This window comes from Tenrec ecaudatus, chromosome 13 (assembly GCF_050624435.1).
Source record: "Tenrec ecaudatus isolate mTenEca1 chromosome 13, mTenEca1.hap1, whole genome shotgun sequence".
Lineage (NCBI taxonomy): Eukaryota > Metazoa > Chordata > Mammalia > Afrosoricida > Tenrecidae > Tenrec > Tenrec ecaudatus.
Window position 1 is genome coordinate 85276564 of NC_134542.1, and position 25720 is coordinate 85302283.

The following is a 25720-nucleotide window of genomic DNA, read 5'->3' on the forward strand; positions in this document are numbered from 1 at the left end:
ACACTGGAGTCTAAAGTAATTGGGTCCTGCTCTTCATTCCCCATCTCAGTAGAACATGAGTGTCTAGCAAAGAGATCGTGAAGATTTGAATAGTACCCACTCACCTTTGATGAGACAGAAAATAGGGTCTTAAAATTGTGTAGACAAAAGCATCACTAATTAACCAAGGAATGAACCCACATAGAAGAGACGCTCTTACTATCCATGACCAAATAAATGTTAGCAAATTTCTTGATCAACTAAGGAATTTGGAAATGGTATGGTTTACCAAGATAAATAAGAGCAATTGTCCTATCAAATTGTAACATTGAATATTTCATTAATAATTTTAAAGAATATTTCAGGGAAAGGATCGTGAAAATAGCTACAAAAGTAAAGAAGTCTATTAGAAAACATGGTAATTCTTTTCCTTAAACATCAGTTAGTCAGCTAAGTCTGTGTGAGGGGTGCTCTGAATGCTTGCCATGATTCACAATAACTGTTCTAGGTCTCAGGAGAAATGATATTATAGTGCTTACCTGTTCCTGTTGGGCTGCTACCCACAACTTGATAGTTTGAAGCCACCAGCATCTCAGTGGAACAAGCACAAAGTTTCCTACTCCTGCAAAGGGTTCCGTCTCAGAAATGTACAGGAGCAGTTCTGCCTGGTCCTATTGGGTTGCTATGAGTTGGAATCAAGCCAATGAGAGTGAGTTTGGTTTTTGGAGTCTTAGGTCTAATTCGAAGCTCCACTGCACTGCTGCATTGAACTTGGCCCAAACTTGCTGTTTACTTGAAATTGTCATTTAGAGCTGTAACTTCTAGTGAAACTTCGGTCACCCTCAGAAAACAATAGAGCAGATGACAATATGGGTTTAAATAATGTCTGTCGAGGAGTGAAAGTTTGTCAAAATGTTCTCAGAGTAATGCTTGCCCAGCAGGCCTAGGAGGAATGTCCACACGGCTTACTGAGTTGGCTCTGTGCAATCTTAGATAGCAAGTCAGGTAATCTTCTGAGCAGTCAACTTGCTTTTGTCATGAAACCCCATGCCCCATGATTATAGGCATATATTCCATCACACCATTCTGTATCAGAAGCTCTCAATCCCTTAGACGGTAACAGCAGCTTGAGAATCAATTCCTCACTAATTGCTGCTTCAATTATTCTTCAATAAAACCACTTGTTTTAGTTTTAACAGAGACCCTAGCCATTTGGACACTTAAACAATCTAGTTTTAATTTTTATGCAGTTAATTATTGGAAATGGATTCTTTATTGCACACATTTAAAATGAATGATTATTTTCACCAGTGAATATTTAAATATGGCATTATCATTAGAAATCTGTAATACTTTTTTAGAAGACGGGATACACTATTGTGGACCTGTCTCTTTCTACCATTTAATCTCATCTTACATTGAGAAATGTATCTGAATTATTTCCTTCGAAATACATATCTAATACAAATCACCTCTTGAATAGCAAATGTGATTACAGCAAACTTATTTTCACTTTACCCTTAATTCTTTACACCCTGCATTTTATTGCCTTTATATATTTATTCCTTACTTATAAACTTTTTATTTTTAGCTGGGGGTTTACATATCATATCATTCTGATCTTCTACAACTTTAGGGATTAATCAACCAACACTCCCATGAGCTTGTCTTTCACGCCTACGTGTTTCATCTCTTCTTGTCATGTAATGTCTTCTCCTTCGCTAAGCTGATACCTGTCAATCTTCTACTCATTATGTTCCCTCATCTTCCTTTCCTCCCCCTCCCCTAGCCAGATAACCATTCCAGTCTGCTTCTGTTGGTGTGATACTCTATATCCGAAAGCTGCCTTTCTTTAAACCAACTCTGGTCTCAGATGTAAGAAGAGAGGAAATATACCTTTGAATAACTTGTTTCTTTTAGGAATGATTGTGGTGGTTTAGAGTGCTGGAATTGTGTGTGTGTGTGTGTGTGTGTGTGTGTGTGTTGGTCTCATTTTCTTTATATGAAATTCAGGTTAGGTAAATCTATAAAGACAGTAACTGGATTAATAATTTCAAGAATTTGGGGAGGGGAGGTTAGGCGAAAGGGGAAACTAATAAGAAATACAAGAAAGAAGAAAAGGTTCTAAAATTGATTGTGGTGGTGACTGCACACCTCTTTTAATAAGTTTAAACCATTAACCTGTGTGATATATGAATTATCTATGTCTATAAAACTGGTAACATTTAAAAGTTGGGGAAGGAGACATTGCTGTTGGAAATGTAACATGATCTAAAATGATCTAAGTTTCCCCTCTTTGGGGATTTATTAGCCTTATCCAGTCTGGATAAGAACTATGTAAAATTATTCATCACCTCCCTTTTCAGGTGTGTGTGGTGGGGTTAGCTGACAGGAGTGAGCTAGTACTTTTACATTCACTTATAGTATTTTTTTTAACTTTCATTTTATTGGTCTTCTCCTCTCTCTTTTGTATTAAATTGTATTCATCTCTTCATACAACACTTTGGAAGCCTCAAGAAATTTTTTTTCTGAGAGATGTGAGCTATAAATAAAGTTAATAAAAAGTTTTCACTCCACTAGAATGAAAACTGTGGAATTCGTTTATCTCTTCTCTAGTGTCTGCGGGCACAATAAACTTTCTTAAAATACATATCGGATCTCACCATCTCTCAAAGAGATGCTGTCAATACAAAACAAATGAAAACTAAACGAGGGCTTTTTTTTGGTGTACTTTAATACATTTCATTAGTGGGCTCCTCTCTACTTCTGCAGTTATCTCTCACAGGAAGTCACTCTCCTCTGTCGTGTTCTGTCTTTCGGAATGTTCAAGGAGCCCTGCTGGGGTAATGGTCTCACATTGGGCTGCTGGCCACCAGGTCAGCAATTTGAAGCCACCAGCAACCCCGCAGAAGGTGAGACTTTCTACTCCCATCAAGAATTAGTCTCAGAAGCCCACAGGGGCCTCTCTAGCTTGTCCTAATGAATCACTGTGAGAATAAACTTTGTGATGGTGACTGTGCTTGGTTACTCTACTTTCCTAATAGCTAGGATAGCATTCAGCTTCCAGGAGATAACAAAGATAAGGGGCTGAAAACTTATGAAAGGTGACTAATACTTAAAATGTGGTATTTTAAATACTTGGAAACATATCTGCACAGGGACAAGATCAACACTGAGGAACACAGAAACCTAGTTTATAGGGAGTGTATGCTTAGAATGGGATTAAATAAGGTGGAAACTTTTTTGAAAAGTTTCTTGCAGTAAAGCATGCATTAAAAAAGGTGAAAATGTACCACTTTATTGTAGGATCTCTCTTTTTCCCCGTTTTGTATTGACATTATTGTAGTTGTTTTTCTTTTGTTTACATTTTTATGGTTCTCTGTATATGAAGCACAGGATAGGTCAACCCACAGAACAGTAGCATATTAATGATCACCAAGAGTTTGACCAGGGAGGTTGGGAGTTACAGGGGCTAACAATGAGTATGAGAAATGTTCTCAGATTGATTGTGGTGATGATTGTACAACACTCCTTAATACATTTCAACTATTAAATTTCATGATAAAATTGCACAAATTATATGAATAATAAAAAGGTGAAAAGACTAAAGGAAAAGATGAGTGTAGATACAGGCAGTTTTAAAAGCATATTTAAATCCAATTCAAACCCACTGCCGTGGAGTTGACCCATCTCATAAAGAGCCATATAACAGAGGAGAACTGTCATGGAGCTTCCAAGACTGTCCCTGTATACAGGTGAGAAAGCCCCCATCATTCCCCACTGAGCAGCTTCGGGATTTGAACTGCTGACCTTTTGGTTAGCATTCAGATGCATAAACCCTATGCCACCAGGGCTCCTATGATAATTATACAATGAGCTTATAAACTGCGTATTGGTATAATATATAGCCAGTAACTACAAAGGATTTACTGGCTTAGACAATACTTTTAATACTGAGCATTTATTGTTTCCACTACATTCCAGTGATACCAACACATTTTTCCATATTTTTTAAATGTTAAAAAATTGAGTATTCATTTTAAAGTATCTATAATAAATTCATCACATATTAACATAAAAATACATTTTATACATAAATAATACATTTCCAAAACATAAGTTTTAGGAAAAGGAGAGGTTTGCTTTACACTTTTGGTAATCTCATTAATCTCCATCTAAAAGAAGCAAGCTGCATCCACATATCTGATATGGGAACCCTAAAATGAACCAACCATCATGTTGGCTCCTACTCATCATGACCCTAGATGCCTAGGTCAGTGGATTTCTGAGGCTATGCCCTTGCCGAAACATCACCGGGTCTTTGAGGATTCTCTTGGTCTGACATCTTTCATTAATGAGCACTTAACAGGCTGTGGAGGAGCCTCCGTGGCACAGTGAATTAAGAGTTGAATCAAAAAGTCAGCAGAGCAAACCCACCAGCTGATCTATGGGAGAATGATGAGGCTGCCTGCTTCCGCCCAGATTTATAACCTCAGAAACCCACCGGGACAGTTTTACTCAATGCTCTAGGGTCACAGGGAGTTGGCATGCACTTGAAGGCAGTGAGTTTTTAATGGATGGCACCACCCAGGACCTCCTGAAAGCACATTAGGTCAGTGCTTATAACTCATCTCGGGGGTTGCTTGAAATGTAGAATGCGTGTTGTACATCTCAGTCATAGAAATGCTGCCTTTCTCACAGCTTTCAGGTGATGCACAGTGCCAAACGACCTCGGAGGCTACATCTGACCTCTGCCAGCTCCCTAGGCAAGCGACACAAGGTAGAGGTCAGATCTGTCCCATCCTCCAAAGATCCCTCCCAAAGCTAGCCGGAATGATAAGTAGCTGGCATGATACTTGAGTCTTGTATTTTGTTGTTAAATAATGCATTCAAATGTTCAAATCTAGATATGCTCAGGAATTTTACTGGAAATGTCAAATGAATCTCAGAATGTAGTGCAATGCAAGTTCATACTATGAATTTGATGTATTGGGAAGCTGCTAGCTAAAGATATCAAGCATAGTCAGAGTTATTTTTAAAATTATCTATAATTATTACATTTTTTACACAAATAACATGTGCCTCCTATGTTTGTTTGTCAGTTACTTCCTCCCCTGCGAGGTATTTTTGCAAGTGTATTATGCTAATTATTTTACAGCAACATGTAAAAAAAAGTTGGCATAGCAATGCATATGAAAATACCTCCTTGAGAGGAGTGCATGATTGGCAAAGAAACATAGGAGATACATGCTATTTTTGTGACAAAATATGGTAAATGTCTAATACATTTGCAATTTTTTCTTTTAAAATGACTTGCATTATGCAATAAAAGCTCACTTCAGCAGAAAGAAGGAGGAGGAGATACAGTTGCTAATAAAAATAATTTATTTATGATTTTTTTACTATTCACAATTATTTTTATATGACAATAGGACACTAGATAGATGATGTTTGGCTACAAAAATAAACATGCACGTAAGGGACATTCTGATTTGCATATCTCATCAGTCAGTCACTGATTGAATTGCACTGCCTCAGAAGCCCTTCAGAGTTTCCACGTACACTTCACAGATCATCTGGCAAAAACACCTTGGGATGTATTGCTAGATGGAATGCTTTCATGCATTTGGGGGACTATGTGACACAGCGATTTATATATATTTATCAACCAATACTGACATCAGATTTCAAGGTGATCTACTAAACCTAAAATTAAGATTTGAAAATTGTTTGAAATATAAAGGATGGCATCCATAATCCAGATAAAGTATTTTATTCTAGATATCATAAATAAAAGTCATATATAAATTCACTGTGCCAAGTAGATTCTGACCTAAACAGTAACCATATACAGGATGAAGCATAACTGCCCCTTGTGTTTCCAAGAATGTAAATCTTTTTTTAATGTTTTATTTTATTATTTAAATCATTTTATTGGGGGCTTGTATAACTCTTATTACAATACATACATACATCCATTGTGTCGAGCACATTTGTACATTTGTTGCCCTCATCATTCTCAAAACATTTGCTTTCTACTTGAGCCCTTGGTATCAGATCCTCATTTTTACCCCCCTCCCTGATACCCCTTCCCTCATGAACCCTTGATAATTTATAAATTATTATTACTTTGTCATATCTTACAGGGTCTGATGTCTCCCTTCACCTACTTTTCTGTTGTCTGTCCTTCAGAGAGGAGGTTATATGTAGATCCTTGTAATCAATTCCCCTTTCTACCCTACCCTCCCTCCACTCTCCTGGTATCGCCACTGGTCCTGAAGGGATCATCTGTCCTGGATTCCCTGTTTTTCCAGTTTCTATCTGTACCAGTGTACATCCTCTAGTCTAGCTGGATTTGTAAGGTAGAGTTGGGATCATGACAGTGGGGGTGGGAGGGGAGGAAGCTTAAGAAATAGAGGAAAGTTGTATGTTTCATTGTTGCCACACTACACCCTGACTGGCTCATCTCCTCCCTCTGACCCTTCTGTAAGGGGATGGGCTTTGGATCCCCAATCTGATCTCGCCCTCATTCACAATGCTATGATCTTTGGTTCTTTGATGCCTGATACCTGATTCCCTCCAACACCTCATGATCGCACAGGCTGATGTACTTCTTCCATGTGGGCTTTGTTTCTGAGCTAGATGGCTCCTTGTTTACATTCAAGCCTTAAAGACCCCAGATGCTATATCTCTGGATAGCTGGGCACCATCAGCTTTCTTCTCTAAGAGTGTAAATTTTTATGAGAGCAGAAAAACCTCATCTTTCTTGAGGAGCAAATCGGACTGTTGATCTTAAGTGTTAGTAGCCCAACTCACAGTCCACTAGGCAAAAAGGGCTCCTGTTGGTCATCTATTTCATGAAATACTTTCTTTTCTCCTTTTAGAAAAATTTTTTTATTTTTCTTTTTATTTAAAGAGTGAGTGTGAGAGAGAGTGAGAGAGTGAGTGTGTGAGAGGGTGAATGAGTCTTTTTTGTCCTTTTATAAAGAAAAATGAAACCTGATTAAACATTGTTTAAAGCTATGGCAAAAGGAGATTCTTAAGAGAACAATAGAATAAAAAAAATAAAACCTGTTGTTGATGAGGATGACTTATGACAGCTCCATGTGTTACAAAGATCTAGTATAGAAGATATTCTTGGCTATAGTCTTTCTAGAACCAACTGATTAGACCTGTGTCCTTCAGAGAAGCTGGGTGGTTTTAATATATGTAAACTTTAGATTCGCAGCACTTGCTTGTAAATCATTTGTGCCAGCCAGTGCTCTTAAGATAAGTCTAGGTGAAGGAGTAGAAATAAAAGTAGAAAGTTGATTGCTGATAACCAGTGGCAAAGAATGGGGAGTTCTTGCTTAACAGAAACGGATTACTTATTTGGGGTGATAATAAAAGTAGTGGATATTATACAGAGGTTGGTGGCTGCAGAAATTGTGAATGGAATTCATGTCATCAGATTGCGTACTTGAATGGTTAGAATGCCACAGCGTGTTGCCTAAATGTTTTCCCACTGAAATGGACTAGAATATCACAGTAAATCTCGAAAGAGGAAAATACAAGGTTTATGAAACAAGATTTCTCTACCAGGGATGAGATGAAGGGAATTCCCAGAATATTTTTACATGGACAATAATTGTCCGGCTGACTTAGACAACTTCACAGCAGAGAGGAGAGCATGTTGGAGCAGGAGACCTTTTTTCAAGAAGACAAAATTGGTCAAATATGTGTTTGAGAATTACAGAAAATTATTCACAATTGGGAAAGACTGTGTCACTAAATTAGTGTAGAATATCTAAATAAACAAACAAATAATAAAAAGGCAGTTATGTACTTAAACCAAGTATGTGAAAACTTAAAACTGAAGTTTCTAAAACAACAGAAATAGAAGGTAAAGAAAGGGCTAAAAATGATAGCAAACTCTAAAGAAAGTAAAAGACTTGAGATTGCATTATGTATATTTCTGTTTGTGTGTATGTATGTGCATTCTTTATGTATGTAGGAATGTGTACACACATATAGGAAGTACACACACACATTTTCAGATTTCTCACAAGAGAGGGAGTGAAAGTTTGGATGCTAAATGACTAAATTAGCTATATAGCTGCGCATGTGTTTTTAATTCACGAGACATTATACAACAGATGGAGTAATATATACAGATTATTACCATGTATAAAACCCAGGATATGAGAAATCAATTTATAGCATTTTCTAATTATTTTTTTCAATAACCAGTAGAGATTTTATTATTATTAGTCAGAATTTCCATTTTATGTTGTTGTTGGTCATGCATTCCTTTGTAAACAACTTTCTTTCTCTGCTTCCACTTTTATTTCTCTTTAACTAAAACAAACCTGACCACATTGCACCTGTTACACTTACCATCTTTCACCCACCACCTCTCTGAAGCACAGCATTCTCAAAATGCAAACCCATTTCCCGAGGCATCATGCAAGTGAGAAACCATCGAATGCAGTCATTGAGTATCTACATTCAGGCATCCCATTTTTCTGGGATATTTGCTTTTTATTTTTTAAGGGTTTTCAATAGATGTTGCACTCCCAGGAAAACAACTCCTTATGTTTGCAAGTTTAATTTAAAAGTCCTCTGAACAGACTTTCTGAGAATCAGTTTAAGTATAAAATGGAGATACTCTCTTACATTTAAATCCATTGTGAGGCTTCAAATAACTGTACAAATGATTGGCAGCACAGGCTGGAAAGAGAGAAACACGGGCCTTCGATGGCATTCTTTATAAGTAATGGGGACATGTTGGAGTCTAGCATACTTGTTCTCTGTAGCAGTGATTGCTCATATGTGGCTGGATTTTCTGATAATCACGATTTAAAGGGAAAAAGTTCAAGTCACAAAATTCACTATTTGGGATTTAAAAACTTTTGCTAAATGATGTTAAAGTGCCCTGATAGAACAGTGGTCATGCACTAGGCTATTGACCAAATGTCCAGTGATTTGAACAACCCCCCTTTGTCCCACAAGAGAAAAACAACGTGTGATCTACTCTCCTAAAGATTACAATCTGGGAGATCCTGTGTGGCAGTTCTCCTCTGTCCTATCGGCGAGAGCTTGGCATCAGAGCCAACGAGTGAGTGAAGAACAGAGGAACCATGCCCGAGTCAGTCAGAAGCTGGAGGAGCTTTGCATTTTTAATGAATGATGTGACACCCCTCTACCTTCGGCACATGGCGTACTACACAGATCATGTGATCCATGCTTAGGAACGCACATTTCCTCAGACACTTTCAGAAGAAAATGAACATTTGACACAACGATGATTCCATATTTAAACACAGTTAGGGAATCTGTGCGTTTGTCATCTTTACTTACTGTGACTTTTGGAAAGACTGCTTCAGCAAAGCTTCCTCCAAGGAATCTGATGTCCAAGTAATTCATATCATTTCGCTTCAAGCACCTTGTTGGTAAAGAGACAAAAATGGTATCCCCACGGGAGTGGCTTAAATAGATGAACTCGCTCTCTTTCATGGCCTTGAAGATCTAGTGAGAAACAAACTCAACTGAAGAACATGAATAACTGTTGAATGTGGAAAGATTTTAAACACAATGCAAAACTCTAACCCCACCATGCTCAGGAGGTTTATTAGTTTTCCTACAACTGAACTTGCAGTGTTAAATATATAAGCTTGCCATTAAAGGGCTGAGCTCGGCCTTCTGCATGTGAAAAAAAAATAAATATATAAGCTTAACTCGTTACCCAAATGACTTTATACATGTAAAGAATTATAGAGTGCGTGCCAGAAATAAAGCAGACAGTTTAATGCTAATTTGAATATTGATACAATGTAATTAAAAGCAGAAAGTCTCAAGTTTCCCTCCCTGCCATGCAGTACCAACTAACCCCCTTACTAGTATAAACAAGAAGAAGGAAACAGCAAACTGAAACGCACATTCAGTTGATTTCATCTCATAGAGACCCAACACACGGAGCAGGGTAGATATTCCCCTGTGGGTCTATGAGACCATAACCCTTAATGGGAGAGGAGCATTTCATTATTTTCTCCACAGGGATGTGGTGGGTTTGAAGTGGTCACCTTGTTGTTCACAGCTCAACGTGGCACTCAAAATTCCCCAGAGTTCCTTGTGACTAGTATATCCAAAGCAAACAAATCCCTCAGGACCAAGAACAAGAATAGCGATACCAGGAGGGGGAGAGGGAGGTGGGGGAGAAAGGGGGGACTGATCACAATGACCGACAATATAAACCCTTCCCAGGAGGATGGACAACAGAAAAGTGGGTGAAGAGAGACAGTGGTCGGTGTAAGACATGAAAAAAATTAATAATTTATAAAATATCAAGGGTTCCTGAGGGAGGGATGGGAAAAAATAAGCTGATACCAAGGGTTCAAGTAGAAAGAAATGTTATGAAAACGATGACGGCACCATATGTACAAATGTGTTTGACAGTGGATGGATGGATGGAAGTGATAAGAGCCCCCCAAAAAATGATTTAATAAATAAACAAAAACAAAACACCACAGTCACTCCATCGAGTCAATTCTGACTCACAGAAGCCATAGAGGACACAGTAGAAATGTCCCATTCATTTTTGAGACTGTAGCTCTTTAGGAGAGTAGAAAGTGTCATCTTTCTCCCACGAAGCTTTTGGTGGTTTTGAACTGCTGCCTTTATGGTTTGCAGCCCCACGTATAACCCTATATGCCTCTAATGCTCATTTCCTAGGGCAGAGTGGGAGAAATTGTCAAAATATAAGTGGAATGTCAGGCTGCTTGCCCAAGTCCTAAGATTTCTCCCTAAAGAAAGAGCATCTATGACCTCACCCTGGTCAGATAAAGTGTCTCTCGAAGGCATTTCGAGTAACAAAAATTCAGAGAACTGAATGCTTTTCACAATATCTGAAGCCATAGAGGAACAAATTAAAAATAGCATGTCATTTTTGTCAGATAAAATTCATAGTGTACTCTTATTTTTAATTCAGCATGTATTTTTGAATGTGTATTCACATGTTGTTGAAGTCAACACTATCGACATCATTTCAGTTCCTTTATTTACAGCATCTCGATAAATGGTGTGGTATATTTGACCGTGAGAGGAGCTATACCAGGAACCTCTATGGAAAGGGTCTAGCTGTGGTTAATAAGTTAAATCATATAGTTCAGTGAGCACCTTGCTTTTTCCTTTGCAACAGCATCATATTAATTGTCTGAAAATTATCTTGGCTAAACTTGACTTTTACTCCCTTCGATTTAAGCTCTTACAACTTTCTGAAATGGAAATAAGTGCGTTTATTCAGTCAATAAAATGCATAGCTTTTCACTGCCGAGTAAACATCGCATACAGATTGAACACATATTACATGAAATCACTTCTATAAGAGGGCATCCAGGATGAAATCTATTCAATCGAGATGATTTTGCCAGCAATTATAAGAATGTTAAAAGAAAAATCAGCAAAAGGAGAAGAAAAGCAATTCTTTATTTTCATCCAAATATATCAGACTCCATAATTTAGTTAGATTCAACAACAACAACAACAACAACAAAAATAGTGTGACCATGTATGTCATCCAAACTGGGATATTTGGGGAGTGGAGGGGAGGGCTGCTAATAATAACACTGGTAAACTGAGGAAAAACTGGAAACACCCTCCATCCCACCCCTGCCACACAAAAAACCTTCATGGTCAAACTAACAGTGAAGGCTGAACTGCAGTTACAAGCAGAAATCACGCCTTTCCCATACACACCTGGAAAAGATAGAGGGATACACTTGACTGATAAAATAATTTGGGCAATGTGGATTTTTTTTTAATCATTCAGGTCTCTGTTAAATTATCATTTCCTCTCCAAGCCAGTTACACATCTAAAATAATTCTTAGCTCACTCAGTCATTTTCTATTCTATAGTCCTGTTTTAAATTCTCTTAAGTTGATATTTCAAATACTGAAATTATTTTATTTTTATGTTGCCCTTCTCTCAATGCCCTTTCCCTACTCCCCTACAGGATTGTAGTAGTCATGGTAAGCAGTGATCTTCTCCTTTTTAATCATGTCTAAATCCCCAGGAATTATATACCAAGACATAAAAGTACACAATTGTTTTGTTTCATGGATGAATACATTTGAAGAGTTTGCTTATGATGCCATCTCTTCCTTGGTACCAAAGGCAATTTTCAATTTCCTCCTTCAATTTAAATTATGGCTCTATTTAAATTTGGACTAAAAATCAGTTTATACTGAAGGATCTTCATGATTTCCTCCACTGCAAACATATGTCCAATGAACCCTCTTCTCACCCTGCCTGCCAATATTTTATTTCCTACATCCAGAAAATAAGTACTTTCTGGAGAGTAAAGGAATAGGGCAACTTGCTCTATTCACAGTGGGTGGATTCTCAAGGTGGACCGTCTCCCCAGTAACAATGCCCTGTTGTATGTTTGCACCTACAGAATTTGTTTGATACAGAGGTAGCCAGAAGGTATTATGCTAGTCAATGACAACATTTTTGATATAGTAATTTGCCAATAAGAAAATCATCACAGGATTTCTATAAAAAGGGACATGATGGAAGCCCTAACCATTAAGGATTTTTACACCAATGAGAGGAAGTTCATTAATTCTGGGCAGACTTTGTATTGCTGTGACCAAAGATGTTTCATAGAAAAACCCATGATATTCTGAGAGCTCTTCTGAACATTAATAAGAATCCAGCATTTTATTTTATAGGTGTTCTACTGAAAAGTAATTATGATTTCTGCTAATGAACCTTAATTATCAGACACTGGGGTTAACAAAAACACAGAAAAACAAAATAAACAAAAACATTAAAATTATTTGGGTAAAAGAGCAATCCAAAACATCAATAAAATTGGTGAGCATCAAAAAAATAATGTGCAAGGTACATTCAATGCACCTAATATTAAACTCTCCGATTGCTGTACAATACATTCTTTCTAGCTTTCAGTGGCTGGCATGGAATAGGTTCTCCAGGCGAGGGAACACATCAACGGCTGCAACAAATGCCATCGGTGATAGAGCAGCGTACAAAAAGAGGCTTACTTAGACGTACATCTTTTAAGCATACATATTTATCACCTGTTTTCATCATATTCTCACCACTCCTTAGGGATAAAATATTGGTTTTTAAAATGACAAGAAATCCACAAAAAAGGTAACATATTTTCAAACAGCTCAGTTGGAAACAAAGACTCTTAGTTGCATAACATTACACGGATTCTGTTGTTTCCAAGACAAATTGGCTACTACAATCATGATTGAGTACTAGTTCAAAACTCACAATCATGTTGGATTGTATCTAGAACAGGTGTTAATTAGCCCAGAAAATGACCAATTCTCAAATTAATCAATTTTTATTTTCCCTTAGTACTTGCAAATTATAAGAAATTTTCGTTGGCATACTGCATACTGGTTTTTTCTAAAGTTTACATGTTAAATATATAGTGGTTATATATCTTTTGCAGGGTCATAAATAGTACAAACTTGAGAGACTCCTTCATATAAAATACAATTTAAAACCTCTTGTGACCTTAAACAGCAGAAAACAGTAAATTAGATTCTAATATGACAAATAATTTAAGGCTAAGATATTTGGTATTAATATTTGATTAATGCCAGAAGCCTTTGTACTCTAATAAACATGCACAATACTACAATTTTGAACAAAACATCACAATCAATTTGTGTGTATATATATGTATATATATACATATATATACATACATATGTATATATAAAGTTATATCGCCCTGAAAGCTAACCAGTCATGTTTGGCTTAATATATAAGTTAGAAATGCTGGGGAGAATATATATATATATGTATGTTTTCAGAATTCACAATATAAATATGTCATATATAAATCATGCCATAAAACTAAATGCAAAATCTGCACATTATTGCATGCTGGATGTGCTAATACATGCCCGTTAGTAAGAGCTCCCTCAGCATGTGCTCCCTCTGTCACTTTTGCGCCTTGTCCAGTAGCCACACTGGGAAGGAAAGGTTCTTAAATATGCACGGAGAAGTGGGGGGGGGGTGTACTTTCATATTCCTTAGAGAGGATTACTCCATCAGCCAAATATTGGACTGTTACTAAATCAACCATTAAATAATACCTAAGAGGGTGTTTTGTTATGTGAATCGATCAGAGTTCATTTTTCTTAATTTGGCTGGAAGATTCCCCTCCATCCTGGCAGCTCCTCCAGCCATCTTCTGAAGCTTCGGCGGCAAATCAGCCACAGACTGGCTCATAGGATCAGACAACATCTTGGTTGTTTTCGATACCAGTTTTTCTTCTGAGTTGCCTGGCACTGAACTTATTCGTTGCAGTTTCATTGGCAAATCCCCCAAGCTGTAGGCTTTTTCTGAAGTTGTAGAGCTCATTCTCAAGAGTTTTTTTGGAAAGTCTTCTCTTCCAGTCATTTTCTGCAGCTTAGATGGAAGCTTAGTAGTAATGTCATCTAGCCCATCTAAACAGTCCACAGAATTGTGTCTTTCTTTGCTGTTAGTAATGGCTGGTGCAATTAAAGGCGATGACATAAGAAGCATTTCTTCCTGTTCTTTCACACTGTAAGGGGGCGTGGGAACTTCAAATGTAGCATGGAATTGGGAGTAATCGACTTTAAAGAATCCTTCTTCTAAAGAAATTACGGGAAAAAAGCGATGACCCCAAAGAACTTCATCTTCAGTATATGATGTGCGCGCTTGACAAGTCATCCCTGGAGGCAAAAAGAGAGTTCATGATCAACTGTGCGCAGTGGGAGGCAGTGTACAGCCAGTCAGGCCTGAGGGGTCCAGTCTGCACTCTTACTTCAGTTTTGAATGTTTTAGCTGAGCAGACTGAATAACAAAATATGTTAACACTTTTGCTATTAAGTAAACAGCTATGATATAGACACTTTTTTCATAATGAAAATAATGTCTAAATGTAATCTTTATTAGTTATAAATACTCATATAAATATCATACAAAAAACTAAGAATAAAAATGGTAGAAAGTAAACTCACAACATACTCACCTCTATTAGGAAAAAGAGAAAGCATGCACTTAATTCCCAGTATCTAAGAAACATCATCCAAGAAGCAACGTGTAAAACAAACCTGGCTTTGAGTTCAAACTTAACCACTGTGTACCCTAAGGAAGATACTTAGTTGGACATCATCTTTTCTTATTTGTAAAACACAAAACCACATCTGCCTTACAGAATTGCTATGAAAATTAAATTTCAAAATCATAAAATGTAAAACATATTATTACATACCTAAGTTTACCAGTTGCTCTGAAGATAACTCCAATCCTTGCTTGTCTGGTACATAAACCAAAACTCTGGAAGGTCACATATTTAGGAGCAAGGGTTCAAGGTGAGACTGAAGATAATTATTCCCCAAAATCTCTGCCAAGAAGTAAATGCTGACTCTTGGTGAGTTTGGGAGACTGTAACTATTTATAGGAGTAGAAAGCCCAATCTTTCTCCCTCAGTGCTACTGGTGGTTTTGAACCGCAGGCCACTACACCACCAGGGCTCCCTGCTAAATGAATGAAAGCTCAAAGTAGATTGTTGCTAGATAAGAAGTTTTTTGTTGATTCTCTGGATCTCTGAAACCCAAATGGGCATTTGTTGATGTTGTAGATTCCTACGCTAAAATTAGTCACCCGGATTACGCAGCATCTTAATGCTATCCCTGCTCTAAAAGCCTTGAAACAGAATGATGGATTGGTGGTATAAAATGCTTCCATTTATGTATTCTCTTCCTTATATATCATTGACCTCATGCTATCATGGTTTATTCAATGTTGTTCTCTTCATAAATAATATCTTCAGATTGTTATTATCATATTATCCACCCCTAGGCACTTATTGTATGAAGACTAAAATCACATGAATAAATTGAAGCCATTTAATGAAGCTTAAGTTTTATATTGATAAATGGTACAAAAATTTTTTTAGCAAAATTGAATGCTCTCCTTTCCTTTTCTATCAGAATGTTCCCACAGACCATTTCTCACTACCATCAAGTCGATCTTGCCTCAAAGCAACCCTCTTGGGGAAAGGAGGACTGCTCCTGTGGGTTCCCGAGGTTGTAACTCTGTGAGATAGAAAGTTTCATCTTCCTCCCGGAGAGTGTCTGGTGGCTTCTAACTGCAAACCTCGTGGGAGAAAGGTTACACTTTCTACCTCCATCATGATTTAGTCTCAAAACCCACAGGGGCAGTTTATGGTCTCCTCTAGGGTCGCTATGAGTGGGAATCGACTTGAGGGCAGTCAGTGGAATCGACTTCGGGTTATCAACTCAACACATAACCCACTGTGGCCCGCGGCTCCGCAAGTAACAGATGACCTGGATAGCTCACCTCTCCGGAACTGAGTCTAATTTAACCGAGTGATGACAATGGCTTTCCATTTATTTCATTTTTCCTTCAATGGCGACAGGTCAGAAATGTCTATTCTTGGAGTGACAGGAGTACTTTAAATAATGGGATCGTTTGCCTATTTTTCTTCCTGCCTACTAATCACAAATACAATGCTTGCAAAGAATTGGGATCAAATTAATAATTAGAAAAACTGCATTGAAGATTAAAGTCTTCATTGAACTAAAAATTACATCATATAGTTATTCATGATCAATTATATATGCTAGAAATCAATTCGTTTTAATCACTTACATATGGTCTCATTTTAGATAGTTTTTTGAGAAATGTATGTAGAAAATCTATGCTCATTGCATGTGAGGCACTGAATTATGTGCTATGCATATTTTATTCTAATCCTCACCATTATGCTATGAAGATATTTATCCCAGTTAAAAAAACAGATCTATTATTCTTTCTCAGCACAGCTTAAGTAAACTGTAAAATAAGAATATGAGCATAACTCTAATTTTTGTTTTGCTTTCTTTTTCATTTTGGCATTATACATTTATAATTACAGTTCAGAATCCAATTCCTAATAATATATTCATTTAACTTTCTCATGATGCTTCATGACAGTGAAGAACTACCAACTCACATAAACAATATTGTGCCTGGACCAGGGATACTGCTCCCACCATCACTGTCAAGTGTTTTGATAGAATGATAGTAAAGTGACATTACAAAAGTAGTTTCAAATTTTATATACTTACATACAACACCAATCTGCATTTCCCAATCATTTTATAAGCTGTGACTAAACATTTTCTAAGAGAAGATATCAGATCATCAGTGAATAAGAAGTGATTAAAGCAGTCTTTTCCGGATAGATTTACTTGCTTTTATTTTAAGAACTTAAAACATAATGACCACAGAACAAATATCCTGTATTACTACCATTAGTAAATTATATATTCAAACAAACAATATTGAATTTATATCACAAAAATCAACTATGTCTAAAATTATTATCGCTCCAGTTCAAGACCTTATGGTAGTTTTTTAAATGATTCTAAATGCATATTTACTGTTAAGCGATAGCTCTTCCATTACAATCCCATTTCAATTTTAAAATACAACAATATAAACTGATTTCTTTAAGAATAATCTGTTGTTCAAATCAGGAAATGTGTGCATCTGGGTGCCATCCTTTCACCATACTTACTTAATATTTAACCTGAACAACCGTACTAGGTGAAGAAGAACACAGCATGAGGATTGGAGGAAAACTCATTAACAGCCAGCAAGATCCTGGCAATGACGTTTTGTTTATTTGAAGTGAAAAGCACTTAATGATAATGGACTTTATCCTTTAGTATGGATTATACCTCAATATAATTAAAACAAAAATCCTCACAACTTAGCCAACAATGTTCATGGAAACAAGAAATGTGTATGTATTCCATTAGGCACATCTGTTGCAAAATATCTGTCTAATGTGTTCATTGGCAAAAATACCATGATACCTTTCAATGCTCACATGCATTCAAAAACTAGAAAATGAATCAGAGACAGCAGAATAATCTCTGCCTCTGGAGTTAGAATACGGCTTATACAGTAGACTGCCAGTAAAATACATCTGTTTTGGAAGACGAACAATGAGACTGCTCCTTAGACATTAGGATCCTGAGGCTTTGTCCTACATAGTTAGGATAGGTTTGTCTTACAAGGTTGAGGCATGTTTTCAGGAGTGTATCAGGCTTGATAAAGGAGAGGGTCAACAACAAGAGGAATCCTCTCAATGAAACGGATTGACACAGCAGGTACAACAATGACGTCAAACACAGCAGCGACTCTGAGGACAGTGTGGGAACAGGCAGTCTTCCCTTGTGCTGTACACAGTCATATGAGACAAACAGATTAGAAAATAAGTAACGAGAACAACAGCAGCACTACCTCACTGGACATGTCCAGTTTTACTCAGTGTCATCAGTGTTCTAACTCAAGGGCCCCAATTCTTCTGTCTTCGCACATAAGTTAACAACTTTGATCGCTGAACAATTTTGATGCATGTGTATGTGATGAACTGCATTAAATTGAGATCATAACTTGTACAATTATTCCTAGCAACAATACAATGAATATGGAATGATGTTCTATCACTGTCATCATTTGAACTCATTTCATTTGGTGGTAATTTATATGTTAGAAAGGGTATATGAAATTAAAACTCACAATGTTTCCCGCAGTATTTATCATTCTAACATACAGCACTGCTGATCTCCAAGGGCTACCTTGAGCTATCCCTATGGAGTTATCTTAGCATCCATGAAATAATTGAAGAAGCTTCAATGGAAGGAGAGATATGAAGAAGGAACAGAAATCTTATAAATATTTCAGGTTGGGCAAACAAACCGCCAATTAATAATGTCTTTAAAGTGCTATGGCATCAACAACGGAAAAGGTGTTTCAAATATTTATTCATATAGAAATGTCTATGAACATTGTTAATAAAATGACAGTGTATGATCTTGTCTGAAAAGGGTGACAGACTTTTATTCTACTATATAAAGTTACTTTGTTCCAAAGAAACTGCTACTTGGGGACAGCTTATAAATTTTTAACATATATGAATTTGGCTGCCAATGTTGTTACTAAATAGCTTGCAAGAAAGTTAAGTCTTTAGCTACCTCCTATGTAAAACAGAATTAGTAACACTATCCCTTATAGAACTATTGTGGCTAAATACCAAGGGTTGTTCTGGGCACATTAAGTTATCTCTAAGATGGATTTTAAATCACTGAATATTCCCTTTTTAGGTGGAAATTCCCTTTTTTAAATTACCAGATAATGTAGCATTGCAAATATTTAAAACTCTATAAAAGATCAATTATTTTATTTTCAACTTTTATGGTTTCTCAACATTTTCCTCCTAATATCCTCACTAATGAGAAATTACCAGTGGAAATTTTGGATGTAACACAGAGACAAGCAGTAAACCAAATGTTTAAAATATATAGGAAAGATTTGTCAGTCAATTTGCTGTTTCTTTTATTGTTTGATGAAATTTATGTATACAAATTAGTTCTTTTGATGAGACCCCACGTAATACTTGTCCTCAGGAAGAGACTGCTGCAGAGATGAAGGCTATAGCAAAGGGAAGATGTCAGATGGTCCCTGGCTATCAGAAAGAATTGTGTCTGGAGGCTTAAAGGCATGTCTTATAAACAAGCAGCCAACTGAATGAGATGTCAGCTAAGTCCACAAAGAGGGAGCACAACAGGTTACAAGGGGGAACCCCCTCCCCCCATGGACTTTTTTTTTAAGCTATGTATGTATTTAATTTTTTTTTACAAAACAACCTTATCACCATTAAAGTACTCTCCATTACAATTAATATATTTGTCAAAACTCTGATTCCATTCTTGGAAACACTTTTCAGACTCATCACTTGGATGGCTGACAATCCCTCCCTCCTTTTTTCCCTTCGCCTCCTCTACGTGATCAAATCACTGTCCTTTCACGTCCCTCTTCATTCTCAGAAACAAAAAGAAGTTGCACCGAGTGAGGTCAGGTGAGTCAGGTGCATGGGGCCAGAAGGCATGCTGCTTTTGCCAATAACTGGGACACTGCGATGGCTGTGTGAGCAGGTGCACTGTTGTGGTGGCAAAACAAGTCCTCTGTCTGCCACAAATCAGGCCCCCCTTATTTTGTCGCACACTGTTACACAGTCTTTCAGAAAAGAAACTCGATGAACAGTCTGATCTGGTGGAGGGAACTCCAAATGCACTATGAGTAGACATTTTTGTCTGTTCAGGAAGTGGATGGATATCCAAAACAAGGTTTATCATCAGTGGACGTTTCACCTTTTTTGAAATGAGAAACACACTCCTACACTTGAGCTCTTTCCATAACGTTGTCCTTGTAAGCTGTGTTCAACTTCACAACAGTTTCTGTGGCATTTTTTCCTGAACAGGAAACAGAATTTCACAGCTGCACCCCGTTCTCTTACTCAGCCATCACATAAAATGAAATGACCTTTGAGCAAAAATACTTTTACAAAAAATTCACTGTGACCATAGAGAACCTTTCCACGTGACGCCACTGTGTGCACTACCTCATAGCAAGTTGCTAAATGCTTGACCAGTAGGAAAAATGCCTTCTAAGATCTCTGCTCTGCCCAGTGCAATTCTGGGGTTTTTTTGGGTACTCTCTTGTGTGTGATTCAAGAATTCTAAATAATAAAAAACAAAGGCCAGATTTAATAACAGTATTAACTTTTTAACAGAATTTATTAAAATATGAGCACCCCATGTACGGAAGGCTAGGTATGAGAGTGAAAGCTCAAAATTTGTTAGGAAGGTCCCCTATGATTGACCTTCTGGTGAATCCCCTTTGACCGTTGTTTGGCTATCAGACAGAGTGATTTAGGAAGTGGATTAGTGCAGCTTTAGTTAAGCTTTAACACCTTATCATTTATTCTCCCTTTTGAACCATTTAATTTTTTCTAGTTCTTAATATTTTCTGCTTTATTTTGTTATTGTGGTTTTCCTCTGTTTTATTTTGTTATCATTGTTGGATTATCACATTGTTTTGGTTTTATTTATTTTGGGGGTCCATTGTTCTGCTTTTGAAATCCAAGATAGGCAAATCAATAGAGACAGTTATTGGGTTAATAGATTCTTAAAGTTAAGGTAGGGGAGTTTGGGAGGTAGTGGGGAGCTAATAGTAATGAGTACCAGAAAGAAGAATATGTTCTAAAATTGATTGTAATGACGATTGCACAACTCTTTTAAATATGATTCCATCATTGAATTGCCTGCTATGTGGATTCTGCATCAACAATGCTGGATAAAAATGGACACAGACAACAATATAATGAAGACGATGTGGGCCCAGGTGGTGGTTCTATCTGATACACATGAACTATGCATGTGTTGGAACCAACTTGATAGAAACAAGCAACAGCGACTCAGAACATGCTGTGTCCTGAGCGCATCATGCATCGACTGATGTGGAGACAAATGGCACTGTCCATCAACCAACTTTCTTATAAACCAGACTCTTTCTGAACCTATGAAAGTCCGTGCTGGACGGTGCAGGTCGACGGCTGACCGGCCTGAATAATTTATCAGCTGAGTTGTGTATGCCCCAGCTTCTGGGTACTTCCACAGTGACACCTGATACTGTGTTGCCATGTGTGCAGTATGTTCCTGGTAGACTAGTCTATTTTTATTTCTTCTCTGCTCTGAGGAAAATGTCCTTGCCGTTGACACAGGAGTAAAACTCTGCCTACATCATAGAGTAGATACATCTTGCTTTCAGCCTCTTTCTCTCCAGCATTTTCCCGCAAAGCCCGGCCAGGGGTGACCTTACCTTCTTCCTCTGAAAGGACATCGTATGTCATCAGTGTATTAAACTGCACAGGTTTCTCTATGGCTTTATTTTGGACTCATGCTCTGCTGCCTTTACTAATATGCTCAAGCTTACCTGCCTGGCTCTACTATCCATTGCGAGGGCTACACAGAAGTCAGACAAAATTGGTGATTAAAAGGTTTACTAAGGACGTTAACAAGTTGAAATGCCGCTGAGAAATGCTTAGGAATGTTGCTTATCAGGACAGGTTACATAGTTCCTTCATGTTTGTTGATAAATTCCCAAAGTGTCATACAATTTAATAGGAAGCCTCAATCCATGCAGCTCAAGCTTCATAAGCCAGCAAACCCAGCTCCCTGAACTAAGTGCCCAGAAGCACCCTGCTCCAGTAAGCCTCAGCCCGATGCAAAGGCAACCTGCTGCACTTCCTTGGATCGGCAAGCCCAGCATCCTTGGGTAAGTGCCCAGAGGCACTCCACTGTGCATGCCAGCTTCCTGCACAAAAGCACTTTTACTTGCTCTGTGCATTGGGAAGAGTACTACGTTTTCCTTTCTCTGGCTCCTGGTTCTCCTACTGCTCCCCTGAACGGTACACCTATCTGTGTGCGAGAGTTGAACACATTGACCAAATCAGTAGGTTCATTGGGTAGTGATCTTGGGTACAGAGGATGCACTTTACGCCTGGTTCTTGCTGGTAACGATGCCCCTCCTCCTCCTTCTCAAAATACCCAAACCAAACTCTTTAGGACAGAGTAGAGCTGCCTCTGGAGGATCCTGAGGCTGTAACTTCTTGTGGAAGTAGAAAGGCTCCTTTTTCTCCCTTGGAGAAGTGAGTGAGTTTAAGCTGCTGCCCTTGAGGTTAGCAGCCAAACACGTAACCACTGGGCAATGAGGGCTCTTTTCCTGCTTCTCAGAGGCTCATTTTATACACCACACAGCAGCGCTCCAGGGAATCCTGTTCACAGTTACTCACAGGCGACTCTTATCTGCCCCCATAGTCTCTCCAGACTGATGCAGGGAAACATCATTTGGTGGGAATTAGAGACTTTGACTAGAAGGCCACATTAAATAATGCGCTGCATTTGCAAGTGCCTGTGTCAGTGACTGGAACAAAATAAATATCTGTTGAATGAAAGGAAAACAAGTATGCAGACATGATCAATATCTAACCCAAAAGCATGATACAAAGGGGTAACCCCCCAAAAAACTGGATGTGATATGAGGGGGATGGTACATTTGGGGTCCATTCCACCAGGTCAGATTGTTAATCGAGCTTTCTATTTAGAGGCTCTGAAAAGATTGCATAACAGTGTGAGACAAAAAAGGACTACTTTGTAGCAGGATGGGGACTGATTTTGCCATCAGAACAATGCACCTGTTCACGCAGTCATCTCAGGGCACCAGTTTGGGGCAAGAAACAGCATAGCATGCCTCTCTTGCCCCACACACCTCGCTCCATGTGACTTCTTTTTGTTTCCATGAATGAAGAGAGACATGAAAGGAGAGTGATTTGAATACAAAGAACAGGTGAAGATAAAAAGGTAAAAAGGAGGGAGGTGCTGGCAGCCACCCAAACAAATGAGTTTGAAAAACGTTTCCAAGAATGGAATCACAGATTTGGCAAATGAATTGTGTCAAGGATAGTACTTTGAAGGTGATAAGGTTGTTCTGTTAAAAAAAAATACATACATTTGAAAAGAAATCATTTTATTTTGAGGGGGTAACCCATCATAGTTTAAAAATCTAGTTTTAGTTAAAAATATATCATGATCTATTGGGTTTTAGTCAATGTGCTAAAATCCAATGTAATTTGAAGACTTTTTTTTGGCAAAAGTTAGCCCAAATTTTGAAAAAAAAAATTAAAATGACTGGGTCCTATCGACAAGCTTAATGAAGATATTATAGTTTCTGAAAACATGTATTTTATAGTCACATGCAAACATAGTAACATATTCCCTTCTAAAATGCATTAACTTACAAAAATTTCTAACTGTAATCAAACTAATCTTGAAATCATCCAAATCCATCTTTAAATTGATAAATACCCTGCTGTTTGAATTAACATAGAGGCAGGTGACTCCCATTAGTCAAAATACACTATGGGATTACCTACTCTTAACTAGCAGTGCAGCTGTTTGCATGTTTTCATCAGACTTCAGAGTTGAACAAATTTGGTGAAAATCAGCAAGAGCTCATCTCTGTGGAAACTGGCAAAGCAACAGATGCTGCTACTGGAAATAGCTGCAACGTAGATGAAAAACATTTTGTGAAAAAGATTTATTTTGTGCATAGATTCACAGATGAAAATGTATACATCATTGTTTAATCAAATGTACTCCATTATCAGCATATATAGAAGAGTAACCAGGTTATTCTTATAAAACAAATAAGAACAACAACAAAATCATAAGGCTGCAAACTACCCACAGTAGTTCAAATTCAGCAGTCACTCCACAGGAGAAAGATGCAACAATTTGCTTCCATAAAGATTTAAGGCTGGTGAAGAAATCTGATGGTGCCTGGCTATCAAAAGGTATAGCGTCTGGGGTTAAAGACTCGAAGGTAAACAAGCGGCCATATAGCTCAGAAACAACAATGCCCACAAGGAAGAAGCACGTGAGATCACGAGGTGTCGAAGGGATAGGTATAAGGCTTCATCAGAACAAAAAAATCTTACCATAGTGAATGGGGGGGCGGGTGCAGAGTGGAGACCCAAAGCCCATTTGTCGGCCACTGGAGATAGGGAGGAGACGAGCCAGTCAAGGTGCGATGTAGCAACGATGAAAAATACAACTTTCCTCTAGTTCCTAAATGCTTGCTAGGCCAGAGGATGTACACTGGTACAGATAGGAATTGGAAACACCGGGAATCCAGGGCGAATGATCCCTTCAGGGATAGTGGTGTGAGTGGCGACACTGGGAGCGTAGAGGGAGAGTTGTGAAGAGGGAACTGATTACAAGGATCTACATGTGACTTCCTCCCTGGGGGACAGACAACAGAAAAGTGGGTGAAGGGAGACATTGGGCAGGGCAAGATATGACAAAATAATAATTTATAAATTATCAAGGTCTCATGAGGGAGGGGCAAGTGGAGCGGGAGGGGGAAAATGAGGACCTGATGCCAGGGGCTTAAGTGGAGAGCAAATATTTTGAGAATTATGAAGGCAATTAATGTACAGATGTGCTTTACACAATTGATGCATGTGTGGATTGTGGTAAGAGCTGTATGAGCCCCTAATAAAATGATTTTTTTTTTAAGTTTTAAGGCCTTGGAAACCCTGTGAGTAAGTTCCACTCAGTTCTATGGTGAAAGAATCAGATTACACTTAATGGCAGTGGTTTGTTGTTTGTTTGTTGGCTGGGTGTTGGAGGGGTAGGTAGTTACCATTCTCAATTGAGATATCAACAATATCATACATTTGCTTAAACAATAATATGCAGTTTTTCCACAAATAAGAGAGGGAAAAGGAGAGAGGATGAGCGAAAAAGAGGTCTTTTATTTCTAAAGGTAGCTTTCCTTGGCCATGCCTGCACTAAACAAAAGAAAATCTTCTTTAATTATACTATGCAATAATAATGATAATAATGTTTGTGTTAGTCCAGTTTTACTAGAGAAACAAATCCAGGGAAATATATATATATATGAAAAAGCTTTATAACAAAGTGTAACTATATATTAAGAAAACATCCCAGCCCAGTCTAGATCAAGTCCATAAGTCTGATATTAGTCCAGATGTTCAATATCAGTCTATAATTTCCTCTTCAGACTCATGCAACACATGCAATGGAAAATCACAGGCCAGTGGGTGGAAAGTCTTGTGGATCCAGTGGTGATGAAAGCATCTCATTGCTGATAGAGGTCTCCACATGGCTCATCCAACTCCAGGACTCTAGTGTCGCTCCATGTGTCTTGTCAGTAGGAAGACAAAACAGAGTGAGAGTGTGTCCTGCCTCCTGGGAGGAAGACAGGAGTTCCCAGAATCCTCAGAAGGAAGCCACGCCCACAGAGAGGCCT

The 25720-nt window shown here is 37.9% G+C and overlaps 1 protein-coding gene across 1 annotated transcript in view; it reads right to left on the minus strand.

Annotated features, from left to right (window-relative positions):
* Positions 1-14113: 14113 nt before the first annotated feature.
* KCNJ3 (potassium inwardly rectifying channel subfamily J member 3) overlaps positions 14114-25720 on the minus strand; it is a 141196-nt gene continuing 129589 nt past the window's right edge. The window contains exon 3 of the mRNA XM_075529816.1: positions 14114-14700. Within this exon, the coding sequence (XP_075385931.1) occupies positions 14114-14700 (587 nt within the window). The remainder of the gene's footprint in view (positions 14701-25720) is intronic.